Here is a 21464-nt window from a genome sequence, read left to right on the forward strand (position 1 = left end):
TTAAATGCTTCAGTCCAAACTTCTTTACAATAATGAAAAATATATATATCGATGAGATCTCCTCCACCAAAATCCTGAAGTAAAGCAGTTTTGGTTAATCAAGCATTCAACTTTCAAAACAGGTTTATTAAACTGATGTTAAAAGGTGCATGGCACTAGAATGCATGTGAGCACAAATCTTCATAAAAAAGGGAAAAAAATTACTCATTTAATAAAAACAAGAGGCTTGAATAGAGAATTGATCCTATAGATTGTTATGTTTTTCATTCACAGAAAGACGCTTCTTTTAATGTTTTTAGATTGTCAGTAGATGAGCACTGTGATCTGCCCAGACAGCCTTTTTAAGTATTACACGGCCACACTCTGTCTACGCAAATATATAGAACGCTGTTAAGTGTTGGGGCTCCCTCTGCTGATATGACACAATCACCTCATTAGGAGGATCAGTAGAAAAACCCATCATGATTTCCTGCCTTGGAGTAACACCGCACTTGCATTCTAAATGTAAATACTTGCTTTTCTCTGTTGTAAATAAATTTACCACTTTCGTTTTTAGATTATTTTATGAATGGATACAACGCTTGAGTGAGACACAAGGCTTCAAGGTTCAGTTCTTTCTAGTGGAATGCAACCTGGGTTAAAGACATGAATAAAAGTGTGTAGAGGCCGACTGACGCATACAATCAGGTGCTGTAATGACCTGTAATAAAACATATCTTTCCTCCAGTAAATCTGTAGGTAAAGAACGTTACTGTTTTTTCTAATAGCAGTCTTTACATAACGACACAGAGACTAAATCTGATGTGCCTATTACAGATGTGTGAAAACGACAACAGACAATCTGAGCTTTGAAAAGTATGAATATGGCAGTAAGAGGTAATGCTAAAGCTAACAGATAGAGCACTAACCTATCTTCACAGCGCTGCTGGACTGAGCAATTATTGTATCTGATTCTGCAGTCAGAGCCGAGGAGAAGCTTGACCCCTATTTGCTTCTGGCATTGTGCTGTTCTGGCTGTAGACCCATAAATCCATTAGGGCTTTTTTATATGCTTGAGTCTCAGGAATAGATGCCTTAAGTGGGGCCTGCATGCCTATCTCTTTAATACGTTTTGTCTTTCATGCAGTCTTTGAAGGATTGTTCTTTCTCTGTAAACCACAAAAGAAAACTCAGTTTGCTGAATTTGGCAACTCAAGCAAGTGATGGAGTTAATTCAGGTCAAGTTTGACCCTAAATGTCATACTGCACCTACTACTGTACTTATTACTGTACCCAACAGTGCTCTCTAAACTCGTGCTTACCTGTTTACACTTCATTATACTCTTAAAGTTCATTCTGAAATAGGTTTCTCTTTAAAGATAGTGTCAGTAAAAGTGCAGCGTGTTTTTTTATTTATTATATAGTCATTTTTTTCTTTAGGCTCAGTTGTAGCTATACAGTAAGTAGATAAAAATAATAAAATTTGATGTGTGAAGAGGTTGTTGGTTAATGACTTATTGTATGTAATAGCACAAAGCAGTCAGGTGATGGCAACATTGCATTCCTTTTTGGCTCACAGGTAATTTTCTCTGCCTCACTCCTTCCTTTTTTCTTTTAGCCTTGATTGGGTAAAAACAGCAATTTTTTTTTCTTTCACTGTGGGAGATTTTTGCCAAAAGCATAGAGAGAATCAAAGGTGAAATTGGCATGAGCAGATGTGTGTGGCCTCCCCACCCCTCCCTCCTTTACACTAAATCAAAAAAGACTCAGCAAGCACCCACAGCTGAGCCAGAAATAGGTCACAATAATCTTGAATAAGGCTTCGAGTTATAACCCAGATAGAAACTCTACATAAAGCTGCAAAAATGCATCTCTGTTAATGAAGTCAAATGGAACAGAAATGGTTAAAGACATCACTTTTGCATTAGAGAAAACAAAGGACAGGGATGTTACTCTTAACATGAAAAATTGTGCAATTTAGGTAATATGGATGTCATGTTGGTTTCAAATTAGTTGTGGAAAAGCAGTCAAATTGCTGCCGATGATGGTTTATTTGTGTGAATGTGATTGACAGGGCCTTGTCAGAAGAAGCAACAAAAGCTTTAAACGGGCAAACATTACTGACAGCACCATTTGGTTTGACTGGCCACACCACAGCAATAGCACACATAATGGGCAAACAAAAGAGAAATCGCAGTGCGAACTGCCAATATAAATCACTTATTTTGAAGCCTGCTAAAGTAACTCTGTACTGAATGTTTTAGTGTTTCCCTTTTGTCTAAAACACATCTAATTGAAATAACTCATTAAATTCCCACTCTGATCATCATTTGATCTGTTCTAAAAGAGACCCATTCCAATCATGTTTTTTTTAAAGTTTTCCTTGTAGCATTTTTCTCATGGTGGAGGACATATATCAAATAATTTAAGATTAATACTACATTTCTGAGTATTTCTTTATTCAAATCGGGACGAATGAAAAATCCTCAAATCATCAAAAAGCAGAGGAAAAGGATCTTTTTTTATGATGCAGCAAGTGAAATTGAAGGGCCCAAAGTCTCACTGCTCTGCTCCATTCTGATGCATCCACTTGCAAACTTATAGATCCTTCACGTCTTAATTTTTCTTGTCTTGTCTTGAATAGTTCAGATATTGCTTGCCATTTTTGTTGCACTGTTAATGTTAGCTTGGGTTTGTAAGGGACTGCAAGCTAGAGTGTAAACAAAGGAATCATGGGCGATCAGCGGAGGCTCATTTCCTTGCCAACAGTCCCACCAACAACTCAGAGGCTTATTTCTGATCAACTCCTACTGTGCTGCACAAACTTTGCCCTAGAAAAGGACACAGGTTTTTTTTTTTTAATTATACCTAAAAATGTCTTATTCATAATTAAAGGCTCGATTCCTGCCTTGCCCGCCCATGTGTCGAAGTGTCCTTGGGCAAGACACTGAACCCCACTTTGCACCTGGTGGAAGGTTGGCGCCAGTGTACGGCAGCGGAGCCGCCATCAGTTTGTGAATTTGTGTGTGTATGGGTTTGTAACTATAAAGCAACTTGGGCCTTTGAGGAAGGTGGATCGAGCTATACAAGTATACGCCATTTACCAATACAATAGATTAAAAGATGATTGGAGAGGGACTTTGATTACGATTTCCCATGATCCCAACACACTTTCCCACCATCTTACAGCCCCTCACATCCCCAACCTAATATTACCGGAGCAACATAAATGGCAAGCAATATTCGAGTTAGCCAGTCAGTTTGGAACCTGCTCAGATGAATAAGATTGACGATGCACATGGATCTATTTGTCTGCAAGAGGATGCATTGGAATGAAGAGCATGAGGCTGCCATAGCTTCTTCATCACAGCTACAAGCTTTTTCTCATGGTATTTCTTTCGTCTGCTTCTAATTCACACTGACTTGAATAAATACACACACGAAAAATGCAATTTTAAGCTTAATTTTCTTTATATACGTCCTCCATCATGAAAAAAACGCCACATGAACATGTTAAAAACACCCAAAACACGTTTTCATAGGATTGGGTCTATAATTTATTTTAGGCTGTGTCTCTGCAGAGCAGAAATTTACTGGGCAAGAAATTCAATTTGCGATTCTCATCTTGATGGACAAGCCAACAGATGCTTTAATTAATTGCGGGGCTTGTAAGGAATATTCAGTCTATTTAAACCCAATGCTTTGTGAATGCGTCTTGTTTATTGGAGGAGGCCTCATTTAAAGCAGTCACTTTGAGTCGCTGCATCGCAATTCATCTCGGTTTAATTAAAAACAATAACCGGCTAATCATTTATTCATGACACATCAGTGATTTATAACTCTGGCGAGATTAATTATTTACAAGAATGTCAAATTGTGTGTAGTCCCACTTTGAAGGGAAACCACCAGGAAGAGTCCTTGAAGCCCAACGAGTGACTCTTAAGCCCTGTAGAGTTTGGGTGAAATTAATTAGAGCTGATTTGCGAATTTATTGCAAACAGTTGCGGATGTATCTGAGTGTTTGCCGCAGAACGAGGCTCGCGGACGTAACAACTCCGTTAAGAATCCTCGCCCCGCGCGCGGCGTGTACGGAACGGGGCGGCGTGATCCTGCCTTTTCTCCCCCCTTCCCGCTCCCGCCGCCCTCCTCCCCCTCCCCCCCTCCCCAACCCAAGTCATGATGGCGGAACTGTAAGCGTCGGACGAGCAGGAGTGCACCGCCCGTCCTCCGTGAGCAAGTGTACATAGTTATTTATTTATTCAACCAACTTTCCTGCCTCCTCCCCGCTATGACCCGCTGGATTCCCACTAAAAGACAGAAGTATGGAGTCGGTAAGTGGTCCTATTTAATTACGTATCTTACTTTTGGGGGGGGCAGCTTGTCGGGAGTAAACTCCCAGCAACAACACTTAACTTCAAAAGAAACGGGACCAAGTTGGGAAACAACTTTGTTGTAACCACCGGAGCTGACTCTGCACAGCACAGTTCAGTTTTTTCAACTTCTAAAAGTTCATTTTTGACTCCTTTTACCTCCAGGTTTCCTGCGCGGATACACATTTTGAAGAAACTGCTTGAAAATAAGTGCTCTGTCATTAGGGAAAAATGAGTTTTAGAGTTCAGTGAGCATGCATACCAACCATTTTTCTGCCCAATCCCCCTAAGAAGACTTGGAAGTAAACAAATCCTCCTTTTTTGATTAAAAGTTTATTTTTTACAGAACCATAAGGAGCTCTAGACTCCATAAGGGAGCCACCGCTGGGGCCGCACTGTACAACAGATAAAAAGACTGAGCGTACAAGCGGTGTTTAGACACATTTACACCGGTTTTACCAGTGGAATGAACCATCACAGCATTTTTTTCAGTACCCAAAAAATAAGCAACACATGTTGCAACATGGTGTACCCCCCCCCCCCCCCCACACACACACACTCGTGTGTGTGTGTGCGTGCGTGTGCGTGTGTTTGCAATCTGCAGGTATCCTAATCCGGAAGCTCTACACACCCTCTGGGCAAATTCTTTAGTAATGTTCTTTCTATTGTAATGGTTTTACAGTCAGCACAGCATAACTTGGTTCTTTATAAACAAAATATCCAACACACACACACACCCACGCGCACACACACAGGTACTTATTGTTTACTGTGCAAATGTAGAACAGAGGAAGCACAACACAAAAAGGTTTTGTTACTCTAAAATGTGACTAGCCGTGATTTTTTTTTTTCTTTTTACAATTTTTCTAAGTGCATCTTGGTGTGCTGACTGAAATTATGTGCACCCACTGTTTCAAGTGTGGCTGTACAGCAGTGCTCCTCCCTGTGCCCACAAGACCTTTGCTTTACTAGCTGATGCTGAGATCTTCATGATAGTACTTTGCTGTGTGTTATTGCCCCACTTAGCTGTCACTCACAGGCTTTTTAGCCCTCTGAAACACAGTAGTCACCACTACTTAATCTGTAAAATTATGTCAGATCCCGTATAAGGGCTTACATTTTTAATCCGATTAGTTAACCATACTACGCTTAAATACAAGAAGCTACGCTTGGGACGGAGGAAGAGTTTGTTAGGTTTTCGATAACATCAGCAATGTCATGCTTCCTAACAAGGAAATGTAGATAATAAAGGGATTAACATATTGCTCATTAGTAGCATAACTTCTTCATTCTGAAAAGTGAGCACTGCACCAAAGGTGCCCTATACTTGGAAAGAAGGAAGTGATCTACATGTAGCCTAAAGCAAGGCTGCTGTTAATACTAACAAATCGCTTCAGGTGGTGTCAATAAGGCAGTGTCTTTGGGAAATAACAATCAGGTGCAGTGAAAAGAGTTGAAAACCTGAGTTTACAAACAATAGGCGCGTGAAAAATGAAAACACTTTTAACGTTAATTTAAAGGTCTTCCATGTGTGGGAAAAAAAAAGCATCTGGTTCTTCACAGTTTACATGAAATCTGTATCTTAGTGCATCCACTCATATATAGCTAAAGAGATTGTGTCATCGATTTACAAGGAAGGAGAACCTTCAATAACGATTGATGCCACCAGTTCCTCACTGGTGAGATTATTCCAACTTTTCTGCATATTTCCTTGTTGAGCTTTGTGAACATTTTTGGTGCCATCCTTTCAGATTCATTTGGACCTTTTAAGGTGTTGCTTCAGAGTAGGTAGTATGGTTGACCTACTTTCTGTTACATGATCCCACCTCAGCAAAGCACAGCCTGTCCGATGGCGTCACATTTTACTCAAGATCGGTGTTCCAGGGGATTTTGAGGTGGATTTAGTAAATGTTAGGCGATTAGGCTTTGTGGATGCCAACTCAGACAAAAAATCATCATTACTACACATTGACATTATATGAGAACTGAGCAATCCCTCCCCCCTCGCGTTCCAAATAGGAAGTACCTGCTGGTCCCAAAAAGCCAAAAGCCCATAGATATCTATAGTGAAACAAGCTGCTATTACTCAGTCATTGTTTTTGCCAGAATAACCATTCTTGGTGTACTACTTTTTATTAACACTTGCTAATCCTATTTTTTTCATGATATTTTTGCTGTAGTGCAAGTTATTCAAGTTATAAACTGACCAATCAGATGCCTCAATAAAATTAGGTGGCCTCACTTCGAACGTCTTGTCTTGAATTCTTTTAAACTATGGAGTGATATTTCTGCCACTACAATTCACACAAAACTTTCTAAGTTGCAAATGAAAATATTAAATATTTGCTTTTCAATAATTTCTTTATTTAGCCTTGAAAGTTATTTTGCTTTCAATTTTCTTTTGAATTAAAAAATTTATTTTGGGCTTGCAAAACACGTTTTTGCATGGGTTGTTTCAAATCTAGCTTTTTTCCTATCTTTGATTTTGCTGACTACTCTGAGTGCAACTTAGCGTGATAAAAACTACTATTGCCACCGCCAAAAAGGTTTTCGCATGCTTTGTGTGTCATCTCGCTTTTTACCTATCTTTGATTCTGTTGAGTTAAGTTTCTGTTTAGCGTGACAAAGCTGCCATCAAACAGCTGCTGATTGGTCCAGATTCTAACCAATCAAATCGCCGTATTTATCTAACATGGTGTTTGCTACCGAGGCAGAGAAACTGAACCAGTTCTTCTTCCCCTCAATGTTGTCTCTTGGATGAAGACGTTTTCATTTTTTAAAATCATTTTAACAATAATTCATACTTTCTTTCTTTTCTAGCATTGATTAATTTTTATTTGGTCATATCTGTGAATTTATGGCCGAGGATCTCCTGATAATCACTATGTCAGTAGTGTAGAGTTTATCTGACATATCAACAGGCCCGTGTGTGATCTGTGAATCTTCTGGAGCAAAATGTTGGTAAAAAGTTTGATTTTCTTTAAGATTTCAAGCACATATTATTTTATGCTGCACAAGTGTTTGGGATTAGATGAACAGCAATAATAAGCAAAAGAATGATGGTTCACCACAGTAGACTCAATGTATGTAGCAGAAGAAGCATTTTTTAATTTTGTTAATTTTCACAGTGTCTTATGTTTAGAAATCGTGAGCGTTTTGTCCAAATAAAAAAAAAGTTCTCATGAAAAAATACTATTTTCTCTTAATATTTCAACATTTATTGAATAAAATAAAACAATAGTTCAGATACAAATCTTAAAAAGTGTTACTTCCTGCTGGACGGAGTCGGCGCTCTGACATTTTATTGTTCTTCTGCTGCAGACATTTTAAACACATTGGTCACTATACTGACATAAATAAATACAAAACTTGGTTTTATTTTAGCTGCTTTGCTGCTCCATCTGGGTTTAACTATGAGAGAAACGGGTCAGGATGGTTGAAAACTGCAGAATTCCGTTCAAACAGAACCGACGCAAAGTCCAAAGTCCATGTCTGCCTCCAAGCAACGTCAATATGAGACGGAGAAACCTGATTGGTTAGAATCTAGACCAATCAGCAGCTGTTTGATGGCAGCTTTGTCACGTCAAACAGAAACTTAACTCAGCAAAATCAAAGATAAGTAGAAGTGAGATGACACACAACGCATGCGAAAACTTTTTTGGCGGTGGCAATAGTGGCAGTTTTTATCACGCCAAATCGCGCTCAGAGTAGTCAGCAAAATCAAAGATAGGAAAAAAGCGAGATTTGACACAACGTATGCAAAAACGTGTTTTGCAAACGCAAAAAATGATTTGAAAGCAATTATTTAATATTTTCATTTGCAACTTAGAAAGTTTTGTGTTCAACGTAATGGCAGAAATATCACTCCATATTAAACTGCAATTATTTCTCTTTCTCAACCCTGACTAATGGGTTAGAGGTATGGTTAAACCTAATCCTAACCCCAACCCCCCCGATGGAATGAAACTAAACTGCTGTTGTTAAATATGTGTATAAATATATTTGCATCTCATTCTAATATATTTGTTTAGTAAAAGATAAAAGTTTTCCTTGTTAATAAGTAGAGCTCATAAATTACTTTCCCACAAACCTGATTCTTATAATAACTTTTTTTGTGGAATTTTTTATCCGATTTTCATTCCTTATTTATATGGAAAAGATCTCTTGTGGCATTGTTTACTTCTAAATTGAAATATTGTAAGTAGCAGCCATGAAAGGCCCATGTAACCATAACCTAGATCAGAGGTGGGCACTGAGGGCCGCAGTCCTGCATGTTTTCCAGCATACCCTGCTCTGGCATGTTCTGATTGGCTGGACACACCTGAACCAGGTAATCAGCCATGAGTAGGGCAAGAGTATCTGGAAATCATGCAGACACACCGGCCCTCGAGGCCTGGAATTGCCCACCCCTGACCTAGATTTACTTTATTTGATCAGTGTGCTTGTTACCCTAAAAGTACTTTTTGAAGTGTTTTCAACTAAAAAAAAAATACTTTTAAAATATACTGAGGTGGATGTAAATGGTAAATGGCGTATACTTGTAAAGCGCTTTCTACCTTCCCTGAAGGCCCAAAGCGCTTTACAGTCACAAACCCATTCACACACATATTCACCCACTGCTGGCAGCTCTGCTGCCGTACACTGGCACCAGCCTTCCGCCAGAGGCAAGGGGGGGTTCAGTGTTCTGCCCAGGGAAACTTCGACACATGGGCGGGCATCGAATCTGCAATATTCCAGTCAGAGGTTGACCACCTACCACTGCACCACGGCCACCCAATGTCACTGCTGAAACAATTTAATTTTGATTCACATTTTCACAAAGCAATTTAATTCAACCCAAACCTCAGTTTTTGTGTCAATTTTTCTTTTTAGAACAGTTTTTTTTGGTTGCTTTATAGTGAACAATGATTTAATTGTATTTTTCGACATCATAAACTAACATCAAAGATTTTTTATTTCCTGGAAAAAAACACAAGAATAGACTTCTAATGAAATTTTTTTTTTGGAATTTGATTATCAATATTGCATCTTTGAACTGTTTTTTTAAACTGAAGATTAGAATAAGTACAAAAGCATATCAATGAAAAGCATTGGGAGAAATGGAGCATGATTTGGACAGCAGACTGGGCACTGAAGAAAGACTTGAACCAGAAGATGGGAGTCTGAATTTACTGGTTGATTTACATTCCCACCCTCACCTAGGGTCACTAGCAGAGCAGCTGAACCGAACGATGATATATTGGATACAGGCAGCTGGATAACTTCGTTAAAATAGTGTGAGAAGCTCAGTGATCCAGGAGAGGCACGGAATCAAGGTGCAGCTCCTCCACATCAAGCTGGGCTGCTTTGGGCTTTGAGTCAGGATGTCTACTGGTGAGGTGTTGTTGATGTGTCCTGTTGGGAGGAAGCCCTGTGATAGATCAATGTGATACAGGTTTGATCTATAAGATGGCCTCAAAAGCCATGTCGTGTAATTTCTAGAGCTGTAATAACGTTGGCAAACGGACATAAAATAATAATACTGAAAGACCCGCTCCAATGAAAATTAATATTTTTGTTGTTTTGACATGTTTTTGTAGCATTTTCTCATAATAGAGGACATGTATAAAAACGTAAGACTAAAACTGCATTTCTTAGTATTTCTTTATTCAAATCAGGTTGGATTGGGAGCAGATGAAAACTAGATGTTTGAAAAAAGTTCGGTTCATGCTGAGCTACTGCCGAAGGGGGGCCATAATCTCGCTTTCTCCGCAATGCTCCACTTGCAGACAAAAACAAAAAAAAAGTCTTAATTTTTCTCATCTGTGCTGCTACCTGGCTCTAAACTGTGGCTTGATGCCTCCGATATTGCTCACCATTCTTTTGCTGCACTAAATTTAGCTTGGGCTTGTGAGGCACTTGTCGCTAACAGGAGAGAGTGTAAACAAAGGCATGCTGGGAATTTAGCTAGGCTAACTTCAGCGCTAACAGTCCCACCCACAACCCAAAAGCGAGTTTATAATGAGCTCCTGCAGCTCTGCAGGAAATATGTCTTAAAAACAACACACCCTTTCTGATATGAGCTAAAAACTGTTTTATCATAATTAAAAGATCACTGAGAACGATTAAATATAGTTGGAGTGGGACTTTAAGTTTAAGCAGCACTACGGTCTTATTTTTCCCTAAATATTATTTATGGAAAACCTTTTCAAGATGATAAATTCAGACACTAAAAGCGTATAAAAATTTTATTTAGTTTCTTAATAAATAAAATGACACTGTCCAGCATAACTGACCCCACAAATGCTACATTTTCATCTTTATTTAATTTTCATCTTTTTTTTATTAAAAAGGAGGGCAGTGGGCTTTAGAGTTTTGTCTCATACAAAGATTGCAATCATCACATTTCTGATTGCTCATCTCGCAACGTCAGCCCAGATTCTCGGGGATGATTGGAGGTGAGAGCTGACCTTTCTCAGTTTTAATGGACTTGACCATAGAGAAGAAAAATCGAGACTTTTACAACTTAAATTTTAATCATTTGTCCATCTGGAGAAGTTTCCTTTTTCCCCTCCCCTTTATCTCTATCATTCATTTGTATTCTTGTCATAGCTAAGAGTTGATGCCGGGTTTTTAAACCTGAATTAAAAGACAAAGCTTCATGCTGATTTAATTTTGTCCCTTTTTACACTATTAGCTTTGAGGTTCAAGTCAAATTTCTGGCATGTGGGTCGCCTATAAGAACTTAATAGGTGGTCAGTTTTAAGAGCCACATATCATTTTTTGACTGTCTAGACAGTAAGTAGGAAGCACAGGGCTTCTCTGTTGAGCCTGTTTTTGAAGACAGTGTCTGAGGAAAATTGGCCTAAAAACAAACATACTTACATTTATCTAATCGTAGTAAAAGGTACCTTTTCCTTGCTTTGGCAGAAGCTGATTATGACATATTTCTTTTAAAATTTTGTAGAAATCTACCAGAATACAACAACTACTAAGATTTCTGTCCTTTATTTTGGTTGTACTCATGTCCTTTTTCCTAGGAACATTTTTTAAAGTTAAAAAAAAATGTGGCGCGGATGTTCTTTACAAACTTGCCAATTGCCACAGACAGCGCTACAGTTGGGAATGGTGGTGGCCAATCAACAACTCCTCCCTCCTTTGAACATTGGCTGGCTGAGATCATATATGCCATCAGGCTAGACAGATTGAGGTTCTGCAGATTTGGCTCAGAGTATATTGATTCAACACTGTTTGGAAACCCTTTCTGGCTCACTACAATATAACTTGAACTACAACACTGAACAACGGGTGTCCAATTGGAGAGGTGCTGGATCTGGGTCACAAATGTAATTTTCCATCTCTCTCTCTCTCTCGTACAAGTTATGTCTGACTGCAACATTTATTTGTCTATTTGTTTATGGATCAGTGTGGTAATCTGGCAAGCTCTTTTTTAATTTTTCTTTTTGATATTTGCCTCTCGTCTTTGGCAGGTGTCTTGTTTTTGGGGGGTTGTCTTGTTGTTCTTTTCTCCCCTTGTCTTTGTTCGTCGTTGTGTTTTATATCATATGTTCACATAAACTTGAAAATAAAATAAATTTTAAAAAAAAAGTGACGCTACATAAAGTAAGAAAGAATCTATTGGCATGTCATTTTCAAAATACGTGCTGCCATTGCTGAACTTTTTTCTTGACCGCACGGACCCAGAGGAAGGGTTAAGTTTAGGATTAAAGTTACCGGTAGGTGGTTTTGGATTGTGACTGTTTCTGCTGCTCACCATTCCTCCAGGAGATGGCTCAAATGTGGAGAACACATTTCACACACTTAGGAGCGAGACAACTAATTGACCTTTAACTTTAACTCAAAATATGTGTGGGCATTGCAGCAGTGTGCATCTTGCCTCCACATATTACGTTTGGCCAACATGTTTTTCCATAACTTTTTGTTCTGGAAGCATGTAAATGCAGGTGTGTATTGGCAAGAGCCTGGCGATACGATAAGTATTCCGATACACGCCCCTTGATATGATATGTATCCCGATATTCTAACGGAACACATTTTCTTTTTTAAATATGACTTAGAAAAAACTCTACCTGAATTTCAATATGTCTTCTTTTAATAAAATTGTAAAATTCAGTTTATTCCATAATCACAATGTTAAGCACTGCAATTATATCTCACATATAAGTTGTTTTTACGCAAGCAAATTCATAGTGCTTTTATTTTTGCAACTAAAAATATATAAAGGGAACAGTCAGCATTGTCTGATTTCCACAACAAAGATTTTTCAGTAGAAAAAAAAAATGGAATAAATGGGCCTAAAACCAATAAGGGTCTAAACCTTTGATTGAGGAAAAAGTCCTGTTTATTTTTTTAATATTGCTAAATGTAGCTTCTCCAGTACCCTTAAACGGTTCAGGAGCCTGAAAGGTGCTTCTAATAATAAAGGGGAAAAAAAACAATTCTTTCCAGAAACAATAAAGTTTGACGGGGCAACGTGACCAGTTGAAGGAAAGTTGCTTTAATGTTGCTAAGATACTTTGTTTACATCACAGTCTGCACTGCACCACTGCAGTGCAAAAAAATCACAGCAATCCGCAGTTTTATATGATACTGTCAGCAAGATGGCACAGAGTTTCGGTTTGTTACCATCCCAAGTAAAAACTTGGAATGTTAACAAAAGATGGTAACAAAAGTTTGTTGTTTTGTGCCGGTAGAGGTGCTCAAAGAGGCTCTGTGTGCTCTGCTGCCAACTAGCGGTTGGAGGTTGAAGTGGAAAACGCTGAAGTCAAAACGCTCATAAATAAATAAATATATATGGACGCGATTTTGTAGCATGATGAAAAATAAAATTCAAAACCAGAAATGCTTTTTCATTTTCAAAATGAAGCTGCATTTTTTTTAAATCAAAATTAAAAAATGAAAAAGCAATCCGTCAAAATACTTTTTCATTCTCTTCTACAACACTTCTTATTCTGTCACTTAATTAAAACGATAATGAAAATGGTATTTGACATTTCATTTTCAAAAAGATCTCTGGAAAATCTGTAGCAAAATTCATTTAGGAATGTGTAATTTGACAATTAAAATGAATTAACAGAAAGCAGAAACAGAAACAGCTTTTTCATTTTCAAAATGTAACTGCAGCAAATGACTCAAAATTAAAATAAAACATCAATACTTCAAAATGCTTTTTCATTTTCTAGTTAAAAACCCCTTATTCTGTGTCATAATTAAAATGAAAATGCAAAGGGGATTGCATTTTCATTATCACATTCACCCTGCGAATAGTGTCGCATAATTCAATTTGACTTAGGATTTCCAGAGGGGAGGCGGGGCGATGACGTCAGTGCTTTCTCCATGTGTCCGGCTGCTAAGAGATTCATGCTAGGAGCAGTGTAGCTTTGTGTTAGCGGCAGAGGAGAGGGCTTTGTGACGGCTGTGCACTCCTGATGATTGTACACAGCTTCTCAGGACTACGTAGCAGCATTTCCGCCTTCCACGGTCCTCCTTCGGAAGCTCCGCGGTTCGCCGAAACTTTCCCCGTGACTAGCTTTGTCTTCGGACCGGCAGCCGCCTTTGCATAGCGGAGCGCGAAGCCCCCGATCCGAAGCTCTAGATTGCCGAAGGGGGAAGTGCTGCTACGATCTGAGAAACCATCATATGAATTTGTGTTTCCAGTGGTGTCCATACAAAATAAAGGATGATGTAATTCCCACATATTTACATCCAAGATGCTTATTGCAGCATTGCCTGCACGAAGTTTTAAGTACCTCCACGGCTAATAGCACATATTATCCTAAATGCTAACCCGTCTTTTGGGTCCTTGCTGCGAAGAAATAAGCCCTGACCGCATGGATTTAAAAAAAATATGAGTGAGCAGAAATGTCAAAGTAGACATTTCTAAATGAATTTTGCTACACATTTACCAGAGAACGTTTTGAAAATGAAATGTCAAATACCATTTCCATAAGTGACAGAGTAAGCAGTGTTGAAGAAGAAACTGAAAAAGCATTTTGGCGGATTGCTTTTTCATTTTAATTTTGAGTAAAAAAATGCAGCTTCATTTTGTAAATGAAAAAGCATTTCTGGTATTGACTTTTATTTTTAATTATGCTACAGAATCGCTTCCATAGATATCGTCCTGACGGCATTTTGAATTGATACAAGTATCGGCAAATGAACTATCCTGATATATCGCCAAAAGGTTATTTTCTAACACCCTTAGTAAAATACGTGTGAATACCATCAGCCATAAAGTAAACGTGTCATTTTACAGTTCAGATGCACCATTACAATAGCTTACACAATTACCAGCTTTAATTTTTATTTTTGGTTTTATCTTGGATTAACATTTTTTTAATAACTGGAAAAATTGTATTCTTAAGAGTTAGTTGATAGTTTCTTGTGGGTTTCTTTTTATGTAAGTTTCTTTGTTCATGCGTTTAAAGCACCGGCATAATGGGATATTTATTGTGTGGTTTGCCTCCTCGCTAAGTTGCTGATGAGAACAATAGATTCATTTTGTACTGTGTTAGCTTTGATGAGTTACCAGCAGTCGCTCAAACTATTCAAGCGTGGTGTGCTTTTTTAATTGTTCTCTAATCCACTTTCGGAGTGACTTACTTAAACGAGCATGTGCACCAACGTGAACTCTTGGCAATAAAACTTTATTGGAATTTAAAGGCTTTGTGTCTGAAACTGGGAAACAAGGTTTTTTTTTTTGTTTGTTTTTTTGTTTTTTGCGCACATAAGTGCTGTGAGAGCCTGGACCAAAGCCTTTAGTTTACAAAAGTGTGGCATCACAACATGCTCCATGGGGCTCCCACGGCTGGCACCCTGCCATGTTGTTGTGAGGCCTCAACACTCTTGTCAAGTTGCTGAATGGACTATTGTCACTCCTGGCATGACTAGAGGCAGTTGTCATTTTTTTTCAATGTAATTTTCTGGTGATTCATGTGACCGTCTGCCCTCATGAAAATTATTAATGACACTCCTGTCTTTGAACCAGAAGGCAAAATGGTTTATTTGTGGCATTTATTTTTGATTTGTGGTCTTACTAATAGGCCTAATAATTGTTGTGTATTTAAAGTCAGTGGGGACACATTTGTAAGCTATTGGGAGGAGAAACAAACTAATGAAAATAATTAAGTTTACATAATATGAAAGCTCAGTTGGAAAATTGCACCAACTATGTAATTACAAACTGGGTTAGAACAAAACTTTATCCTTGTGAAGTGTATATTTTAGTGTTTTTTTTTTTTTTTAATATACAGCCAAAGTCATACATGCGTGATGGAAAAACTATGAAGACAGTCATGGATTCTCTTTCAGTTGTTTGTCGAGTCTTGGTGTGATGAGCAAACCAGTTGAAGCGTGCTGTGAAATCTGGCCTCAAGTCAGAAGTATTTACACCACACAAGCCGGGGCAGAGCTCTGCTATTTTCTCTAACTTTGAGATCACTCTAAAGTCATGACAAAGAAATTAGCTTCAGCGTTGTTTTTCAGTGGTTTCCTTTTTACAACATCTTTTTAGTCAGCGCTGTTTATTATTTTGTGTCTTCCGTGCAAGCATCATTTTTGGTAACACAGTAACAGAGTTTAGGGATACAATTGGTGTAAAACAGTGCCTGAGGGGGACACTCCAAAAACTTGAAGGCAACTGTTTGCTATGACTGGTAGAACTGGTCAGAACTGAAAGGAAAGAGACATAACCACAGGAAGATTAGTTATATGATGAGACAAATGATTTACTGCAGCCATGGCTTGTATGGGCACATAACATGGCCTTAAGCTATAAAACTATGTAATTTAGTCAAAATTATTTTGTAACTGAGTATTTGTTTTCCAACTGCTCTACAAATCTACTAAACTTGAGTTTGGTGAAGTTAAGCAATTAACCATTAGGGGGTTCTTACATAAACAAATTTGTCTTAATTTTACCACAAAACCAAAATGCGCACAGCCAGGATTTTGCTGCTGTGGATTAGGACTGCGTGATATGAGGAAAACTTGCGACAATACTGCGAAGACAATATGACTTGCGATACAAGGATCCCTCCTTCATGTGGGCACCCCTGAAGTTTCTTCGTTGTTTCCGGAATCCGTCTTTTTTTGAGGAGTTTTTGCTTACCACAAAGGAGGCTCTAATGGCAGTGATGCCAGTTTAGTTTAGTCATTTTTTTAGTTCAATTAGTATTTTCCTATTGAATTCTATGTATTCATGATCCTATTGATTGAATGTTTTACTTTTTTACCGATACAAAGCCCATCGAGACATCTGTTGTTGTGAATTTGGGCTAAACAAATAAAATTGAATGGAATTGAACATGTACAAATAGTAAAACAAATAACAGCTTATAAATCACTTCTGTTTTATTTTAAATAGAAGTCAACATAACTTAACCCTGGAGATGTACCCTGTGACACCTAAATAACACATGTTCTTTGACATGCTGTTTATCAGGAATCAGCAACATTTATGACATGAAGTGCCAATTTGAAAATTTCTCCTTAACAACCGTGCCATCACCAACTATAAACTACAAACTCTAATACATGAAATACTAAAACATTTCCATTATATCTGAAATTTTATTTCATTCACAAACAGGAGGTCAAATAGCTTTGTGAATATATTTTATTCCAAATTTTTTTTGAATTTTTGAAAACAGATTAACATACAGAGCACATTTTCATTTGTGAACATATTTTAACATGAACTCAAAACGTGCTTTTATAACAATATTACGAAAGGAAAGTAGGCCAAAGTTGTAATAGTATTGCACCTATATTTGTTTAAATCAAAAATTTCTGCATTTGTTGTATGCCATACCTACAGCAAGAGGATTGGATACATTACAACGAAATACCATCAATATTTCTAAGAACTTGACAACCATTAACATGAAAAAAATAAGCGTATGCTAATTCATCATTTGTTTCAATATGAGACAGGGCCTGCTTCACTTAATGTAAGTTAGCTCTGTGATGGTGCCTTACATGCATGTACAATTACATTTTTTTTTTACGTTTTTGTAAGTATTTTAACTATAGTAATATACGTTTTCCAGAATTTGACGGCATCATTATTCATTTTTTTCGCCTCCAGTAAATGTGGAGGCAGTCAGTTGTAGTATTCATTTTAGAACCAATTCACATTTATTTTTGACATTTGGCAGAACAGAAAGAACTATTAACTTCAAAAATGTCAGGTGCTGCAAGGCCAAAAACATGATAAAAACCAAACAAATAGCTATGCAGTCATAAACGTGTGCAACAGCTCACCGATCAGGTTTGCGCTTTTACCACGTACGCACTCGCTCACGTCCGCTCAAATGTGCTCAGACACACGCTCATGTCACCCCACTGACAACAGTTTCAAAACACAGGATCATTATTACAGCGGTTTAATTTCACAGTGGCAAATTTGTTTTTCTTTTTGTTACGGTGCCCGTGAATTCAAATCGCCCGTTCATGAAGATTGATGTGGAAAAGTGGCAGCATTTATATAGGTGGGCGGGATTACAGTAATAGTAGAGCTGTGACAGTGCGGGATTTTTGATCACCGCTGTGATGTACCAAAAGGGGGTGCGGTGTCGCAAACAAAACATGTAGTGATATTCATCGCACTCTAACAGTGGGCTTTGATTTTTGGTGTTACAGAGTGAAGGAGAAGGGTAATTAACCCCCCCCCAACACAAAATCCTCCGGCGGGCGGCCATGTTGCGCACTCAAGAACGCACGCAGCTTGTAATGGAAATGAATACAATGGAAATTAATAATTAGAACGCAGTAAATTTGTCGTATTTCCTCGCGAGACAGAAACTTCTGTTGTAGAATGAGGATGTGTTTGTGCTTTTGTAACCACGTGTGTGTGAGTTGAGGGAGCGCGCCGCGTGCAGCGTAGAGGGGGTGACAGGCGCGAGCCAGCAAAAGGGAGTGAGAGGCGCGGCGCAGGGAGTGAAGGAGAACACTAATAAAAGGTTTCCCCCAGAAACCCTTGAAGTCTGAACACAGGACTAGCAGAAAAAGTAAATTCACAGCAAAGATCAATGTGTTTAATGTGTTTATAGTTCCAATCACGCACCATATGCAGAACTTTAAAAAAAAAAAAACGTTAAAAAAAGTGCGGTGATGCGATGATGTCATCACCGTGATGCGGTTATCGTCACACCCCTAAGTAATAATGCTGCAAAATTGGAATGTTTCCTTATGACACCATGGGGAAAAAAGCTTATTGTTAGAAGATATTGTCACTCAAACAAGATTTTTTTTGTTTTTAAATCCGAAAGATACAGACGACAGATCAGGTGTGTATTGTCACACCCCCACATGCCACTGTCTCTCCCTACATGTGTGCCACAGTTGGCACGTGCCGTAAATCTTTGACCGCTTACGCGATCAACATGCAGCATATTTATGTTATTTGCTTAAGAACTGTACAATATTACAATAGTACAGTGTTGCACACCAGCGCAAAGCGTGATTTTGGGATGGCCATGGTGCAGTGGTAGGGTGATTGACCTCTGATTGGAAGATTGCATATTTGATTCCCGCCTTGCCCGTTCATATGTTGAAGTCTCTTTGAGCAAGACACTGAACCCCATCTTGCCTCTGGTGGAAGGTTGGCGCCAGTGTTCAGCAGCGGAGCCGCCATTTTTGATTTATTTGATTGATTGATTTCAAGCATTGTAGTCAAAGCAATAAAGAATTTACACATATTTATTAAACTCATTGCAGAAATGATGAAATGCATAGTTTAAAAAGACAGAAAATAAAACAAAACAAAAAAGTCACTTAAATCACATTTTGCTTAATTAAATACAGTGATCATTAACTAAAGTCAAGTAGAGCTTGATTTATTGCTTGAATAGGAGTGGGAAGAAGCGACCTTGTACAATCCCACCCCTTCTGAGTTAATTCATTTTATAGTTTTACAGTTTTTGAAATCCGGTTCTGATCCGATTACTTTTCAAGTAACAAAATAATTGATTATCTTCAGAAAACATTCATTCATGATTTCAGTATACAGTATCAGTAACCAATATGTAATAATCATTGATTATTATTAGAACACATTATCACAATAAACCAGTAATTATTGCTAAACATTGGAGATCAAGTAAAGAAAATCAATAGCTTATTGATTGTAATTTAAACATTCAGTAATCATTATTGCACATTACAATGTAATACTCATTTAATGTAATTAAAAGAGCTTTGATTATTTCACCACAATCAAGTTTGCAAATTTTTGGAAGTAATTTGGAATTATTCAAACACCTATTGATCTGTAACTCCTCTTATCGTCATATTGTGAAATCAGAGTTTCTTTATACCTTTTCTTGACTATTTGGATATTTGAATTTTTTTTTTTTTAGCTCATTACTTAACCCTTTCCAAAGTTTAGTGCCACACACTGACACAGAGAAACTTTTCTTTGTGATTCTTATCAGTTTGATCTTAAAGTTCCTACATCCCCTCAGTTTGTAGCCTCCTTCATTTTCTAAGAACTGTTTTTGGATATTGAATTGTAACGATTTCCCACTGAGTCTGTATAAAAGTTGTGCGGTGTAAACATCCACAAGGTCATACAGTTTTAAAAGCCTAGATTGATAAAATAAATTGTTTGTATGATCAAGATATCCGGCTTTATGTACAATTCTGATGGCTTGTTTTTGAAGTAAAAAGAGAGGATGTAGTGAGCTCTTATAATTATTCCCCCAAATTTCAATACAGTAGGTCAAATATGGTAATATTAAGGAGCAGTACAATAAATATCTACAGTCAGGACCTTAAATATTTTGACAGACACATTCTTTCTAATTTTGTTTCTGTACATTACCACAGTGAATTTAAAATAAAACAACTCAGATGCCATTGAAGTGCAGACTTTCAGCTTTTATTCCATGGGTTGAACCAAAAGATAAACATAAAAATGTGAAAAACTTAAGCATTTTTTAAACACAATCCCTTCATTTCATGGGCTCATAAGTAATTGGACAATTGACTTCTATGCTATTGCATGGGCAGGTGTGGGCAATTCCCTTGTTATGTCATTATGAGTGAAGCAGATAAAAGGCCGGGAGTTGATTAGAGGACTTGTGCTTGCATTTTGAAGATTTTGCTGTGAACAGACAACATGCGGTCAAAGGAGCTCTCCATGCTGGTGAAAGAAGCCATCATTAAACTGAGAAAACAGAAAAAAACATGCGAGAAATTGCTGCAGTATTAGGAGTGGCAAAATCAACAGTGTGGTCCATCCTGAGAAAGAAAGAAAGCACTGGTGAACTCGGCAACGCAAAAAGACCTGGACGTCCACGGAAGACAACAGTGGTGATCGCAGAATGATCGCAGAATCATTTCCATAGTAAAGAGGAACCCGTTCACAACAGCCAACCAAGTGAACAACACTCTCCAGGAGGTAGGCGTATCAATATCCAAGTCTACCATAAAAAGAAGACTGCATGAAAGTAGATACAGAGGGTACACTGCAAGATGCAAGCCACTCATAAGCCTCAAGAATAGGAAGGCTAGATTGGACTTTGCTAAGAAGCATCTAAAAAAGCCAGCACAGTTCTGGAAAAACATTCTTTGGACAGATGAAACCAAAATCAACCTCTACCAGAATGATGGAAAGGGAAAAGTATGGACAAGGCGTGGAGAAGCTCATGATCCAAAGCACACTACATCATCAGTAAAACACTGTGGAGGCAGTGTGATGGCCTATGCGTGCATGGCTGCTAGTGGCACTGGGACAGTAGTGACACTAGCCGAATGAATTCTGAGGTGTTCAGAGACATACCATCTGCGCAGATCCAGGTGAATGCAGCCAAACTGATTGGGCGCCGTTTCATAATACAGATGGACAACAACCCAAAACATACAGCCAAAGCTACTCAGGAGTTTATTAAAGCAAAGAAGTGGAATATTCTTCCACGAAGTTCCAAACAGCAACTGAAAGCCGCTGCAGTAAAAGGCCTGGCAGAGCATTGAGAAGGAGAAAACCCAGCATCTGGTGATGTCCATGAGTTCAAGACTTCAGCCTGTCATTGCCAACAAGGGGTTTTCAACCAAATCTTAGTAATGACCATTTTGTTTTCAGTTATTTCATTTGTCCAATTACTTACGAGCCCA

At 38.1% G+C, this 21464-nt stretch overlaps 1 protein-coding gene across 3 annotated transcripts in view; it reads left to right on the top strand.

Annotated features, from left to right (window-relative positions):
* Window positions 1-4141: 4141 nt before the first annotated feature.
* dock5 (dedicator of cytokinesis 5) overlaps window positions 4142-21464 on the top strand; it is a 58619-nt gene continuing 41296 nt past the window's right edge. For all 3 annotated transcript variants that reach the window (XM_011479450.3, XM_011479451.3, XM_011479452.3), the window contains exon 1: window positions 4142-4310. In XM_011479450.3, coding sequence (XP_011477752.1) covers window positions 4268-4310 — 43 coding nt within the window. In that variant the 5' untranslated portion in view covers window positions 4142-4267. The remainder of the gene's footprint in view (window positions 4311-21464) is intronic.

This window comes from Oryzias latipes, chromosome 9 (assembly GCF_002234675.1).
Source record: "Oryzias latipes chromosome 9, ASM223467v1".
Lineage (NCBI taxonomy): Eukaryota > Metazoa > Chordata > Actinopteri > Beloniformes > Adrianichthyidae > Oryzias > Oryzias latipes.